The sequence below is a fragment of the Plectropomus leopardus genome, chromosome 10, assembly GCF_026936395.1.
Source record: "Plectropomus leopardus strain MGB_pleo_1.0 chromosome 10, ASM2693639v1, whole genome shotgun sequence".
NCBI lineage: Eukaryota > Metazoa > Chordata > Actinopteri > Perciformes > Serranidae > Plectropomus > Plectropomus leopardus.
In genome coordinates, this window is record NC_142185.1 from 13,412,785 (window position 1) to 13,429,182 (window position 16,398).

General features: G+C 37.3%; 2 protein-coding genes across 2 annotated transcripts in view; one reads left to right on the forward strand and one right to left on the reverse strand.

Annotated features, from left to right (window-relative positions):
- The window catches only part of tsc22d1 (TSC22 domain family, member 1), a 54,274-nt gene extending 46,826 nt beyond the window's left edge, over positions 1–7,448 (reverse strand). Inside the window, exon 1 of the mRNA XM_042494253.2 lies at positions 7,200–7,448. The gene's annotated coding sequence lies outside the window, so the exon portion shown is untranslated. The remainder of the gene's footprint in view (positions 1–7,199) is intronic.
- Positions 7,449–8,410: 962 nt separating this feature from the next.
- Positions 8,411–16,398, forward strand: part of LOC121949101 (general transcription factor IIF subunit 2-like) — a 63,611-nt gene continuing 55,623 nt past the window's right edge. Inside the window, exons 1-4 of the mRNA XM_042494701.2 lie at positions 8,411–8,617; positions 9,763–9,836; positions 9,957–9,975; positions 10,238–10,382. Coding sequence (XP_042350635.2) covers positions 8,552–8,617; positions 9,763–9,836; positions 9,957–9,975; positions 10,238–10,382 — 304 coding nt within the window. The 5' untranslated portion in view covers positions 8,411–8,551. The remainder of the gene's footprint in view (positions 8,618–9,762; positions 9,837–9,956; positions 9,976–10,237; positions 10,383–16,398) is intronic.

Consider the following 16,398-nt stretch of genomic DNA (forward strand, 5'->3'; position numbering starts at 1 on the left):
GGAGCAGGGTTAGCCTCAAATTTGCAGGGTTATTCTTGGACTTAACCCGGGGCTAAAAGTTACCATAGTGTTATATTTAGCTGAGGAAGAATAACTATAGGTGCATCATGTTAGTGCAAAGCTACCAAAAACAATGTATATTAAATAAAAGCGTAATGCCTGAACACTTAAGACCTAACACAAAAGTGAATTTGAGTGGTTTTGACCCTATACTTGGATCGAAATGTGTCTTGTACAGCGCTTTAGAGGTGATTTTTAATCCCTCAAAGCACTCTATGAGTCATATTTACCCATTCACACACTGGTGGCCAAGGCTACTTAGTTTTTTGACCATTCACATGCGCTCACACACTGATGGAACAGCCATTAGTTTCCATATCTGCGACATATTGACAGGAGGAGACGGGAATATAACTGCCAACCGTCTGATTCGAGGATGAGCGCTCCACAGCTGCCCATGTGCAGTAGGTGTGAAGTTGTTACTTTTTTCCTTCACCAACAAACATTTAATGCAGGGCTACTAAAAGAACAGTGTGAATCACACAGCCCTGGGCTGTGGTTTACCCTGGGTCAACAATATGTGACTGAAAGGGTCTAAGTTAACCCAGGGTCAACTCTGAAAGAATGCAGAGTGAAAGGCTTTTCAGTACATTTACTCAAGTACTGTAAATTTGCACCTCTTTCCATTTCTACTCCATTACCCCCAAATTTTCAAGAAATTTGTAACAATAAGAAAAAAATATTTTTAAAAAATTACCTGAAAGTCTGAATGTTATTATATTAACAAGACAAAAAAATTAAATAAAATGAGAAAAGTGCCCAAAAATTACAATTATAAATAACAATCAAACTGGCACTTGATGATGGAAAAGACTAGAAAGTCAAATGAATGTGACATCTTTTATTGGTGCATAAAACTAATAGTAATCTAGCAGTAAACCTTACACAAAAGCCTTTAAAGCTCTTTAAAAAATGTACCTCTGAGTGAACTGGAAAATGTCCTTTTCTGTTGATGTCCTATGTTAAAAGACTGAGAGCTGCCATGGCAACAGGCCTTCAATGCACTGTGAACACTTGCTGAAGAAATTAAAACAAAGGGAATCATGTTTATATAACATGAATGCCAAATCATGTCAGGCTTTGGAGAAATGATAATTTCAGTGAGACAAGTGCTTCATCAGGCTATCAAAAATAATACGATGCTCTTAATGTGCAAATGTTTTTCAGCATCTGAAGCTTGGTGGACACTGCTCGGGATAAATCAGAGTGCTGGCATTTCATTTTGCAGCTGATTGATCTTTCTAGTCTGGCCTCTGAAATATACCCAGACTGTGGGCAAAAAAATGCCTACCTCAAAGTGAGGATGACCTTGAGAGGAAAGCCAAAACCCTCCGCCAGTCGGTGCCAAGCTCATTTTATCTCTGATGAAAAGAGGTTTCTGAATCTTTCAATCAGCAGAGGACTGATAGAGGCTTTCTGGAGTTTCAAATTTGGGTAATCAGAGGAAGTTAGGCTTCATTGACCTGCACTCAAACACACACTTTCAACACGTTCCAATGATGCAGATAAGCAGCAGCCAGCAGCTGGGACCTTTTGTCTTGATGTCTTGCTATAGACAAGAGAAGCTTTCTGTGTGTTAAGCTTTATGTGAATGTGCCGACGGCTGGTCAGCTGACAGAGGAGACTGGGTTTTCTCTGAGTAAAATCTTTTTTGTTGGTTTGTTATAGGTCACACTGCTGAGAGATCCATTTGGGGCACCAGAAGTTCTATTGATCCAAATCAACAGACCAATGTTATATTACTACAGCTCCCTATTGTTATTAAAATATTAATCTCAATTACCATATCCTCCAAGGACAATTCAAACACAGCATTGCTACATGGAAATCTTAAAAAAGTGTTCACTTTGAGCTTATTGTGTGCTGCGAGTGCAGGTTTCATACCAATCACAAACTGAACCAGCTTAGCACTGGTTCCACAGAGAAAATCACGCATTAGATAATTAAAAGGGTTTATCCTCTAGGGAGCATGAATGCGTTTAGCAGATTTCAGCAATCTTCCTATCAAATCTTGACATATCTTGTGTGTTTAACTGAGACTTTGGCCAGAGTGGAAAACACAGTGTCAGTGCCTGACTGATCAACACCAACATCTTTTTTTATAAACACAACACCTCTGTTTTTTGTTAACTCTTTCAAACTTGGGCAAATTGGCTCGATTTCTTTCAAAAAAACAAGAAGAAGGCAATGAGCAACATAAGGAGAAATTAGCCAAAAATTAGCAACATTTTTTAAGTACAAGAAAATTGAAAACAAAAAAGGAAGTAAAAGAAAAATAAAAAATGATAAAAATGAAAAATGGTTCAAAGGTTTACATACTCGTGAAGGCATCTGAATGCAGCACAAGAAAAATGATGTCGATCCAGGTTTCAAAGGGCTTTGGATCTAAAACTTTTTTGTGCATTCAGTAGATATATTTCTCTTAAATTGCCATGTTAAGATGCTGATCAAACAGCAATCTGACTACACAAGTGTGTCTTGGGATGGTCACAGTAAAAGACTGCTCTAAATGTGCAGTTCGATTACACAACGCAATGACACAGATGTCTCAAGTTTTGAGGGAGCGTGCTCATTGGCGTGCTGACAGCAAGAATGTCCACCAGAGCTGTTGCTAATTAACTGAACGTTCATTTTACTACCAGACAACCCCAAAGTCGTCCCTGAATTTGGCAGTACATCTAACCACCCTCACAATCGCACAAGTTAGTTAATGATGGCATACTGCTGTCAGGTCAAGGCCCTGGTGAGGACGATGAGCTTGCAGATGAGCATCCCTGGGATGTTTCTGACAGTTTGGGCAGATATTCCTCAAATGTGTAAACCAGTTGTTGCATCAGCCGTTTGGCTGGCTGGTTTGATACAATGTTATTGGTGAACGTGCTGGATAGGGGGGTCCTGAACTGATGTGGCTACTTGTGGTCTGCCGTTGTGATGTCGGTTTGATGTACTGCCAAATTAATGGAAGTAACATTGTAGAAGTCTTGTGGTAGTGAAATGAACATCCAGTTCACAGGCAACAGCTCATGTGGATATTCCTGCAGTCAGCATGCCAATAACACACTTCCTCACCACCCGTGTGGTGGATTGACTGTCTTGGAAAAGGAAAAGTGCCCATTTTTTGTGTAAAACTGAAAAATTTCACCCTGGTGGTGGACCCAAACAGCAAATGTCATTATATCCCAAAGAGAATTAGGATTCATCTTCCTGGGACCATAAATGCACAATGGCATTGTGGCCAGTCTTGGTCATGTTGCTGTAGACCAAAGTGCTGGGTAAAATTCACCAACTGAACAGGTGACATTGCCATCCGTGATACTGGTGTGTCACAAATATACCATTTTTTAATCACCTTATCTTTAAATAGAGGCAGAGGTGGACAGAAAAAGACTTGGTAAGACACTTGCAGCCTGATTTGTAACGACAAAAAAAAATAAATAAAAAATAAAAAAAAATAATAAAAATTCCATCCCATGAGAATCATTTGCTCATTACCTCATTCCTCAAAACAACCATGGCACTTAAGACGGCATGGTGTCCTCAGGACTACAGCTTATCTGTCCTGTAATTATGATATATATCTCATCTAATTTAAGAAGCATATTATATAAAACAGAAAAACTGGTGAGGCTATGGAGTATACATTCTTACTATTCCTATTTCATTCATTCATTCATTCACTGATTCATTCATCCTAGTAGTCGTACCATGTCCAGTTCTAGTAGTTGTCCACAAGGTGGCAATACATACAAATCAGCTGCAGTGGTACAGTGAGATGCTGAAATATTTCCTTCTTTCAGATGCTATCCACTACTCATTTAAGATGCTATGTTTAAGATAATCTTTGTTTCTCTCTCTTTCTAAAAGCCCCTCTCTGTGACATGGTCTTCGCAAATTAGAAAATGTTCTTCCAGATCTCTCTCGAGAGGATTTTGATTTAGACAAGGCCACAGAATCTGCACAGACTATGCAGACAAAAACTATAAACCACAGTTCAGTTTTTCTCAAAACCTTGCACCATTTTAAAATAAATAAAATGTTTCAGTAGCACCGAATGAAGCAAAACAGGCTCCACACTTTTGTTCAATTCAGCCTGGATTTGACCATTTTACAAACAAGGTAATCAGTGGTGACCAAACAGATATTATCTGTCATTTAATATTGGGTAGAGAGGACATAATTGGGTTGTTTTTTATATTGGATATTGTCATCATTTTCCTTCTTTCTAATTTCTGAAGCAGCTTTTAAGTACACTAATTAGTCAAGAGTCACTGGGCAATGATTCATGTTAATGACCTTGAAAGCTCATCTTGATTCAGTCAGATCCCCGTACATAATTTATTCAACAACATTATTAGTGCAGTGTTGAACTGACTCACCTCTTCATATGATCGACAACAGCTGTGACTTCAAGTCCCAGAGGGCTTTTAACACATTATTTGGAAAACCTAATTTTTTAACAAGAAAGTGCCACATGTTAAAAGTGTGCAAAAACTCTCCTGCTCTGTAACTCCTGTCGGTTTGTATAATAATGGAGAAAACAATAAAGCACCGGATGTGGAGATTGACGTTATGAGACACATTCATCTGAAATAAAAAGAGAGAAAAATGTGTATCTAAAATAAATAAATAAATAAAAACTGGAGGTTCACACATCGTAGTATCAGATCCTGACTATAGATAATCTTTAACATGTTAGTGAATGCAGGACCAGACAGTTTCATTGTAAAGACTGCAGGTTGTGAGATGATCCACATGGTGATGCTACCAGTCCCTGTTTCATATTACATAAGGAGGCAACTGTTTAAAGGGCCTTTCATTAAAATAAAAACATATTCATGCACTTTTAAAATTATGATACATGACAATGGACAGCGGCATAATGCAAATAATGGGTTAATTATAATAAATGACAACCTGGCTATATTCATTCATAGAGACCAAACATAAGAAATAAGGCCACAGGTGTACTAATACACCTAAATGTTCAATTTTAGTGTTGTTAAGCACCATGTTTTTATAATAATAGAGTATGACATGTTTTTCATCAACATTTTATTATTGCCAGTAACTGTTTTTACCTAAATTTTAAATGTAAATTGACTTGTTGTTGTTACCTCATTTCGAATCCATTGTCTTGTAAATCACTTTGACAAGTGTAAGCACTCTATTTAGAGATGGCTGTTTTATATTTGCTCTGCCCTCATTTATTCTTTTTAAAGACTTAAATGTATTTTAATATGGAAATACAGTGTTGTATTTTATCTTTCAAATCGTATCTAAAAAGATGGAGGAAACCTCAATAAAAGCTCTACAATTTAAAAAAGTAATCATTTACAGTTTCCACTTTTAAGCTGTTAGTTTAGTGTGTTAAATATTAAAGATGAAATGAACTTGTGGGCTACAGTCCATCTAGAAAGCCACCTACAGTGTGGTCCTGTTATGCACTCATTGCTGTGCTTGACCCTGGCCTGATGATCAGACTGAATTACAGTTGAGTTTTTACTTTGCTGAATACATCTGAGATGTGGGTGGTGATTCACAGGTCTAGACCTTAAAGGTTAGAAGTTGTGTTGAGCTCCTGTGGCTGTCCGCAGCCCTTTTTAATCCTAATTATGATCAGGATATTTTGTTAGAGGCAGCAGCAGCTGCAGGTGATGCAACAACACCGCATAATTCATTTTTTGTTAGTGTGATATTGTGCTTAAGTGGTGCTCAAAATGTTAAAATTGATTATGTTACATCACAACTGATGCAATAGATTATATTACCACACAGTCGTGTGATTGTCTCACTGGTGGGATGTCATGTAATTTTAATTGGTAGCCTGTAGTTCCCAAAACCTCACACACCTGAGACCTTTATTCTTTAACTTGTCTTTATGCACTCTTTTAAAATTCATTTTATTATTATTATCATTATTTTAAAATTGTTTCATCCTATTGAAAGATAAATGAATTATTTACCGATCAAATAGTTGGTGTGAATGAATCAAGCTTTTGAGAGTTGCAAATTTTTCCACATAAAATGGATCAGATGTCGTAAGAATTCACAAGATCTGGGTGATCTTTGAGTCTTTGTAATTCCATCATTTAAATAAGCTCTAGGGAAGCCTGTATACATAAAGGAGTTTAACTTTCCATCCATACACATACCATAAAAAAGAAAACTTGTAGGCCTACATAATGTTCAATATTTATGAGAGGGAAGGGAGTGGTGAAAAATGGGGACTGCATGTCAAAAAAAATGCAAGCACTGGTGAGGGACTTTTTTATTTTGGCTAAGGGCCAGAACATAACCTTAAATTGTTCCATTTTTTATTTATTTGAAATACCATCTGAATCCCAAATCCCACTGATGGGTTTGAAAGGCAAAAATTGCCAAAATCACACCAATTATATTAGCCAGACATTGTAAATAAAAATATTATCATTCAATTTTTAAATCTCATCAATCACATCATGTGTGACAAAGGCTTCTGTTTAAAAACTCACTTGGTGCATGGCACATTTAACAAACAACCAAAAATAAACCATTTGCAATAACTTGATCCTGAAAAAACATTTAATCCTGCGCTCCTGCATGCATGACAATTGTGAAATCCTCAATTCTTTTAAAACTCTATCTCTGTAACTGCAGTGTTTGTAGCTGAAAGTATGCAGAAGTAGTTAGATACGAAAAAACATACGAAGGAAGAAAATGTGATGACTGTACTGTGAACAAACCCAAACCTGGAAGTCAACCCAAAACAGCTAGGTGTAAACGAAGATACAGTACCTGACCACCAGACCACCTGGAACAACAGCACACCTGAGACCTGGTTTCACTTCATGAGACAAGCAACCGATTCTATACTAAGAGATTACACTATAACAAAACTCAGAATTCAGAACCATCTCAAGAACCAGTAGAACCACTTAAAGAACCAGTAGAATTCTGTTAAAGAACACCACAAATACATACATATTCACAGTGCACTTTTAGCCACTCTGCAATAAATGCTAACCAGCCTTAGCACTGGAAACAAGCTAGCGTTAGCTCCACAGCAACATTACAGTAACACAACAACATACAGCCTACAGTGTTACAGTTCATCCATTAAAAACATTTTTAGCTGTAAAACAGAAATTAGGTTAACTCACCACTGTTTGGAGTCCTCTCAGCTCCCGTTAGCTCTCGGCAAAGCAGCTCCTGGGTTCACCATAGTTTTTATCTCGAGCTCGGTAGACTTCTGTCCTTTTAGCTCGTTTTTTGTCTTCGGCCTGCTACTGAGACTCTGTCTTCGCCGTATATGCTGCTGTCAGCACCGGAATGAACCGTGCTGCTGGTTGTTTTTTCGGCCATTGTATCATAATTTTCCTTCGGAGGCCGCGAGTTCACAGTAATGACGTTGGCTGAGCGTATGCGACGGCGGCCCGCTGCGCATCGTGTGCGTGAGCATTGATTGACACAGAGTGGAGCCTCCTCCTGGCTCTGATTGGTTGACCTCTGCTGAGCGCGGTGAGTTTCTACAAATCGCTACAAATCCCAATAACAGCACCGGGAGGAAACAGAGGGACCGGATTTTTTTTCACAGATCATCTATCTCATGTCTTCCTCTCAGAATATTATGTCAGTTTCAAAAAAATATAAACTTCATCTTTAAAGGACCTGAAGTTTTCAGATTTTCAGATGCAGATTGGAGGTGAATTTATGGATTGTTGTATATAAGAGGGTTGTATTGTAAGATTGTCTGGTAAGGACTTGGTCTGGGTTCACTTCCAGCTTTTTTCCCCCCATCAAACTCCCGTAGAAAATATCTTTAAAGTATTTGATGTTCTCCTCAGATTGCCACTATTTGATATTCTGTTTGTTTGTTTGAGTCTCTGAAGTGAATTAATCTAGATGGACTTCCTGTCTGAGCGGAGACAAAGAAGTGCCCTGTAGATATTATTCTTTATGAAGGAATGAAATGCACAGTGACCTACTGCAATGCTGACCAGCGCTGCTGGTTTTAAGCTGAAGGACTGCGGTTTACTTCCTGCTTTGTTTTATTTTGATCATTCTGATCTTATCAATTAAACAGTAAAACATTTGAACCCTAAGCAAATTGGTGTGATTCTTTCCATATTTTTTCATTCTTTTTCTTTTTTCTTTTTGTTTTATTTTTTAACTTAAGTGTTTTTGTTTTGTAATTTTTACGTATTTCTTGCTAATTTCCGGGTCATTTATTCCTAAATTGCTAATTGCCTACTATCTATGTTTTTGAAAGAAGTTAAACCAATTTGCTTACGTTTTAAATAGTTGAAGACTAATCTTCTAACGCAACCATTTTGATCAGTGACATTTTTCGGAGTTTTATTGTGAAAGATGTAACCGGAAATGCTATTTTGCAGTTCCTCTACCCAAACCAGCGACCAGTTTTGTCTGAAAGGTGTTTGTTTCTACATATTTGGACCCTTCCGACTGAATCGAGGCGTTAAAACGCACCTGGCTAGTATCTACTTTAAACAAAATGTCAGGAAACACGGAGGTTGATCTCACTGGAGTCAAACAAAGTAAAGGCGTGTGGCTTGTCAAGGTTTGTTCACCTGCACCTCCACTCAGCGACCAACGGAAAATAACGCTAACGCTAAGCTAATTTAGCCAGTATGTGTCGGCTAGCAGGCAGCCGTTTACGGACTTAAAATGGCCGCAGTTTAACAATATAATGTCGAAATTAACAGTTATTTAAAAAATTAAAAGTTTTTATTGAGCAACATGCTAATTTAGCGTTGTGTGTAGGCGATATCTCCACAGGTGTTGTGCCGCAGATTGTTTCCCCGTCGAGTTGAGTTTCCTCTTATCTCAACCCAAAACCTTAGTATTTTATGTTTTTGATACTTCTAGCACTTACCACTCTATGGTTTTATTCCGATAACCCAAGTGTGTTTTATTATTTAAGCGCCGATTCTTACATGACGCAGTTACATAGTTCTACTTCAGATGACATAAAAATAGCTATATCTTTGTATCTATGTGTCTAATATTAAAAATATAGATATTTATTTCCTATTTTTTTTAACATTCCCACTTCCATTCCCCCCACCACCCCTCTTTTTAGGAATTATTAATATTAAATAATTTACATTATTTGCTATATTTTATATTATTTGAACACAGCAACTTTGAATGTTGAGGTTGATGCATGCCTTTAAAAAAAATGAAGAGAGCTGCGGAGGAGAAAATTGTCAGTAGATGAAAAAAAAAGTTCCCGCACACTATCCTATAAGTTGCAAAAAAACCCCAAACAAACTACCAAACAATGTTTCAGTGATCAGACCTTCATCCATTTGAAATGAAATGAAATATTAATTTTACACATTTCATATTATATCATTTCTATTTAGTCAACTGTAATTTTAACACTATAACTTTGATCAGTGTACCTAAACAATGGTAAACAATAGGATCAACATAACTGAGCCTTCTTATGCCCACCCTGAACACGTGGACCACAGTCTTTTTATTTCATAAAAAAAAAACAAAAAAAAAACATGGATAGTTTTTAAGTAAACTTAAAGTATTTTTTACTCACCTCCTCCTTGTGTCTTAAAAAACAAACCACTGAGGTGCTACACAGCAACAGGGGGGAAAGACTGTTTGACGGGTGAACACACAGGAGCTGCAGTCTTAATAATGTTTACTCACTGGTGACCTCTTAAATTGTCATAACTCTCTCACCAGGTTCCCAAGTATTTATCTCAGCAATGGAACAAGGCTACAGAAAAGGGAGAAGTTGGAAAGATAACCATTGGAAAGTATGTTGTGAAAATATTAATTACCAAGCTTTTAATACATGTTTTTATATGCTTAAATACTGTTGTTGATTATCAGTATCATTGATGCATACTGTTTTGGTTTTCTCATCCACCTGACAGGAAGCAAGGCAAAACAGAGGTAAGACTGCTTTATGTAATACTGCACAGGCAGCTGAGATATTTTTCTCCATTCATACTGCATATATTGTATATTTAAGCACAGCTTAATTTCCATATTTTTCGTCTTTGCGGCGTCTCATCACAATTTGCTGCTGCATTGACCCAGCTTCCTCACGGCAATCAATACAGTTTAATATCATATATTTGACCTTATCTGATGAATCAAAGAGGTATTAATATGACTCAGTCAGTGGGGCCTTGACTCAGACATGCTTTCTCAGGTATGTTTCAGCCTGAGTGAGGAGCTGACGGGCCTGGGTGCTGTGGGGGAGAAGGATGCATCACCGCAGGTCCCAAGGGACCATCCCTTCACGATGCACACAGTGGGTGGACAGACCATGGCTGTCTTCAGCCAGAGTGATGCAGGTTAGTCTCCGACTCGACTCTTCCAGCCCCCATCTCTGTGTGTCTTTTGTGCAGGATAATGTCAACGGAAACACATGTTTGACAGAGGCTGGAGCTTCCTGTGATGGTCCACAGGGCAGAGCAGTTTGCCAGCTTAACAAAGATCAATATCGTAGACAGATTATGATCCAAGATTCTCACTGCAGGTGTCTGTAGTTTAGTAAGTCTTCAACAAGTTCAGCAAAAATAAGGCTTTAAATAAGCATCTGAAATTGGATTTTAAGAGAAAAGTGTTTTCCTATAAGAAAAGGCTGCCGGTCAGTGGTAGTATGTAAATAAGTACATTTAAACAAGTACTGTATTTAAGTAGAAATTTGAGATTCATGTACTTAATTTGAGTTATTTTTTTCATGCCATACATTCAGGTATACTTTTACTCCTACATTTCAAATATTGTACTTTTACTTCAAGACATTTATCAGACAGCTTTACTGACTAATTATTTTACAAATTAAGATTTTTTCTTAAAAAATGAGAAGGGTTTGTAAAAATATTATGTTTTTCTTCTAAATTAAATTACCAAACAGTTTATATAGTTATCAGCAATTAGTTGTTAAATTCATTAGCCAACTGACAGAAAATTAATTGACAACTATTTTGATAAACATTTAAGTCTTTTTCTATTTTTTTTCTTTATTTAGGTTTTGAGTGCTTTTTGTTTTAGACTGTTCTGCATTGGGTACTTTTACTACTAATACTTTCAGTACATTTTTCTGATTGCACTTAATTATGACGAAGAAACGTTTTAAAATCAGGACTTTTGGTGCACCCAGAGGCTCATCTGATAGAGTAGGCACCCCATGTACAAAAACTATGTCCTTACTGCAGTGGCTGCAGGCTAGATTTCAACCTTAGCCCTTTGCTGCATGTCATCCTCTCTCTCTCTCTATCTCTCTCCCCCTTTCATGCTGTATCTGTCCTGTTGAGTAAAGGAAAAAAAAATATCTGAGAAAAAAGAAATGCAGGACTTTGACTTGTAACAGATTATTTTCACAGTGTGGTATGTTTCCTTTTATTCAAGTAAAGGAACTTAATTCTTCTTCCGGAGGTTGAGTAACTTTCATTGCAATTTGTAACTTATGAAGTATCATTTGTTGTGTCATTTGTTAATTTATCTGATTAGTTGTTGTTAAATCCAGCTGAAATTGGCAAAACAAAAGTCCAGACCAAAAGAAAAATCAACATTTATAGGGCTCTACTCCAGGGCTGCCCCTGGAGGTGAAAGATTTGAATCATCAGAGACCCCTCGGTTGACTGAGATTTAGTCCAGCTGCTGTCTGTGAGTGTGGTGTAGTGCATAACTGAGCGCTACATATTCAAATAGCGCTCATAATGACGGTCCAGCCCCAAAAATAGAAAATCAAATAGTGGGGGCAGATGTTATAATCCTGGTGGGCCACCACAAATGAATGGAAATGAGTGAAACCCTACAAATGCTACACAGAAAAAAAGGAACAAATATCCCGAACTGACATAATTCTGCGTTAGGCACAGCCCTGCTTTATTCAGAATAGTGGCACATGACTTTACAGATTTAACTGTCCTTAGTTCTTCTAGTCTCTGAAGTTTTCTTGCCTTGAGGGAAAGCTGCTGTTGATAGATTTGGCATTGATTGCATTGTAAAATTCATGAGAATACTCAGAGTGGCTTCTGATTCATGGAGGACGTTTGCTGCCAGGCGATATGTGTCATGCATAAACATGAGCTAGAGGGATTTGCAGGGATTTGCATCAGACCCAGAGCTCAAAAATAGCTGCAACTCTGTGGTTGGGTGTCTATGAGCGTGTGACCTGATTAATTACAGTAGATTATGGTGTTACTTTTAATCTGTAATTTGTATTTGATCACTTTGATGCATCAGACCATTAAAAGTAAATAATACTAATGATGATAATAATAATAATAATAATAATAATAATAATAATAATAATATAGATTGAGTTACTCTTTCAAGGCAATCAAAAGGGTAATTAGATAACATTTAGTATCTGTTTTAATTGCTTTTAGAAAAGGAATAAAACACATAAAAGAAGATAAAAAAGTTTCCATGATTCAGTGAAAATGTTAATTTAGTAAGATGGAAAATAACCAGCAGGGTGCAGGCTGTTTACAACAGTAAAATGTCAAAACTAATTCTGTATCTCTTAGGGTGCCGGTGCTCAATAACAGTGAAATTACTGCTTCTAATGGTATTTTTCAAGCACTGCTAAGAGTGAGAGTACTCAGTTGTTGTTGGAGTAAAAACAAAAAGCATGTTTATGCATTCGCCAATCATAGCCAAAGTAGTTTGATACATACATATTGACCGGATGGCAACTTACCAATAGTCTATCCAAGAGCTGGAGAGTGTGAAGCCAGACTGCACCAGGGAGCTCTACACTGCTGCATCTGGAGTGGAGAAAGGCTGTAAGTGTGACAGGACTTTACATGTAGAGCGACAAAAACTCGACACGTTAAAAACAACACAAAAAGTTTCTTGGTGTTCTAATTGTACAGAGTGATCAAAACTTCCCAAACTTTTACTAAAGCCAACTGCAAAAATGTACTTAATAACAAGGAGCTGTTTTAACCCTTTATATCATCAGTTCCATAGGTTAGTGCAGGCTGGTAGCTTTGGACTGTATTGCAGAGAAAACAGAGTAGTTAAAGGTAAAAATGTATAAACAATTTTATTGACAGACATTAATAGTGTTTAGCAAAAGTGGGTTAATTAAAAAAAAAAAACAGTGGTGGACAGCAGTGAAGCTCTTTTACTTAAGTACTGCACTCAAGTACACCTTTTGAGAATCTGCTTTACTTGACTGCTATTTTTTTGGAAACTCAGGACTTTGACTACACTACATTTGAAAGACAAGTATTTTACTTTTATTCCAATACAATTCTGTGACGGCTCGTGTTACTCGTTACATTGGCTCAGAAATCAGCAGATAATTTTTTTTGCTTTGACAAAACACAAAAGTCCATAAACTGTAATCCTACGGTTCTGACGGTGTTTTGTTTGTGGAAGTGGTGCTTCGGTACCTCTACCTTGTGCATGCACCACTCAGATTGGGCAGGTAGAGACAGGTTCTAGTTATAATTTTACTGTGCAACTTTCAGATGTATTGGAGTAATATTTGACCAGGAATATCTATACTTTGACTCAAGTAACTTAGTTGTGTACCTTGTCCATCACAGGACAAATCTGATATAATTGCATTTGAAATGAGATGCTACGATTTGTTTTGTATGCTACAACTGAAAGAAGCGACACACTCGTGGATGCTTTTGTGTTATTTATCAATTTGATGCATATGGATGGCACTGTCAGTAGGTTTTTTTTGCACAGGATAATGAGCTGCTTTCTTTTCCGGAGTGTTTTGTTAGAGTATTGATTTGTCTGCTGTGGGCAGGGGGCGCTGGAGCCAAACTCTAATGCCTATGGATGAAGCCTATACCCAGTGCGAGTATGTGTTTAAATCAATTTCCATGCCTGCAGTTATGTTGATTGGATTTGATGTTTAAGTCAAGTCAAGTTTATTTATAGAGCACATTAAAAAAACAACAAACACAGACCAAAGTGTATTACAACGAGATGAAATAAAACACAGGAATGCTCAAATACAAACTGTCATGAATATATAATATTTGAAAGATATATAAAATAGAATATAATGTAAATTAAACAAAAGCATATTCTATCTTGATAAAATCTTAACACCAAAGCAGCATTGCACGTTAAAGAAAAAAATTATAAAGTCATTTTCCATGGCCTTTCAAAGGAAAAAAGATTTAAATATTTTATTTGTTTAGGCTATCAATCTTATTTATGCACATACCATCAACAGGGGCAGAGGGAGGGATGGAGCGAGAGACACTTTGTCCACGTTATATAAATCCTGTATATGAATGTATGTGTTGTTGCTACATTTTTAAAAACATATCTGTCGCCTGCATCCAGGCGCTGTCTCAATGTCACGATGCGATGGGCTATGATCTACCTCACACACAAACTAGCAAACAAACGCTCACCTGACACAATCAAGCAGCTCTGTCTCCCACACATGCAGCACACAGCTGTGTTGCACGTGTGCTACTGCCGAAATTTCATTTATCTCATAGACTGATTGAGCGTAGCACATTCAACATATACACCGATGTCGCACTGTAGACAAATTAACAGACATATTAAACAAAGCAGCAGTGCTGTGTCTCTCTTAACAAAAATTTCTAACAGGATAATATTAAGTGAGGACATTTTATATACAAAAGGTCAACAGTCAGCTTCACAGTGACATAATATTCCACAAAAACACTTTTCTGGCTATTATTTAACACCATAACTTCAGAACAGAAGGAGAGACATTTGGTCAGATACTGAACTGTTGACACTTATCTTGGGTGTCCACTTTGAAACTGTGCTGATTGTATAGATCTTGTGGGCTGTTGCGTTGAAGATATTTGTGAAGCATAAATGTTTTAGAATTTGTAGATTCTTTACAGCAACATCCACATTTGAAGCATTGTCTACTTTTATGGCTACAACTTTGTATTCTCTCCCCTCCCTCTTGTCGTCCAACCACAAGCTCAGTGGCTTTGCTAATATGGAGTCCTTAGTTGTTGTTGCATTAGGTGACAAATCTCTGTTTTCTGTAGTCCTCTGTGGAAAAAGTTTCGAAGACAGCATGTTTCTAACTGGAAATCATTCGCTGGAATCATACATTTCAATATAGTGATAACTTCCATTTTGCAAAAAACGAATAAAATAAAATGCCAATAGAGCCTTTTTAGTAGAATTCTTCAAAGTCCTCTGGATGTAAACAACAACTTGGTTGGTGGAGGCATACAACTTTAAGGCAGTAATTCTAGTTTATAATAATCATGTTTTCACTTTTTGTTCTCCCTGATACAGTCAGGGTCTTGTTCAGGTTGCATGTTGCCAAGTGTTGAAGAGGGTCACAAAGCCAACTCACTATGTGAATTGGTTTTCAATTCTGCAGTGAACCTTATTTCTACATATAAAATGGCAAAGAGACATAAAATGAAATCACTATCGAGCTTTCAAGGTGTATGTTTGTACCAGGAGCAAAGTGAACTCTTCATGAGTGAACTGCTGTTTCGCAGTTATGAGTAACGGCCAAGTGAGACAGGAAATCATTTTCTCATTTAGCAGCTGAGCAGACAGTAAAACAAGTTACAGGGAAACCTATGAGCACATGAATTAGATTATTTCTGTTTGCAGCAGAGCATGTAGAGAAACATCATGGCACACTTGGTAGTAGAAGAAATACACTGGAACCCTTTTGTAGATTTTAGTAGTAGATGTTAGCAATGATGTATTCACTAGAGTAGAGTTGAATCAGACTTTGTACCAGGTGTAACCAGATAGCAGGCCATTGTGCGGACAAAGAAAGACAGACAGGTCTATCCAGACTGTGACTAATTTCCGATAATTGAGTGAAAATAAATGATGGTCTTGAAGGAGTGTTGTTTTTTTTCAGAAGCTTGTGGCTGTACACTGCAGGCACAGCGAATCCAGTTAAAATAGTGATATTTTCACTTAATTGGACAAACAAATCACTTGTTCACCACGTGTAGACAGAGATGACAGTATGGAGCAACTGACCTGCTACCTTCAAGTTATAGACTTTGAGACTGTTTTCCACACACCATGATCAATTTTGAATAGACTTGTAACTGTGAGTCTGCACAAAAAACCCACTAAAACCCACTAACATCTTATCTCATTAATGTAATGGTCCGGTCAAGGTTACAATGGGTATTTACACGCGGTTCAAATGACTCTGCAGTTGTCAAATGTATTTATCGACTCCGGCTTCGATTGGCTTCAATGGAAATACAACCCCTATGTGGGTGCACTTATTTTATCTCCTTAAAGGGATAGTTCACCCAACTGGCAAGATGCAAAGATGCGCTGTCACAAAATACAGTCCGTTTTTGTCTAAACAGCACACAAATTCATCTTTACTGGGCTTGA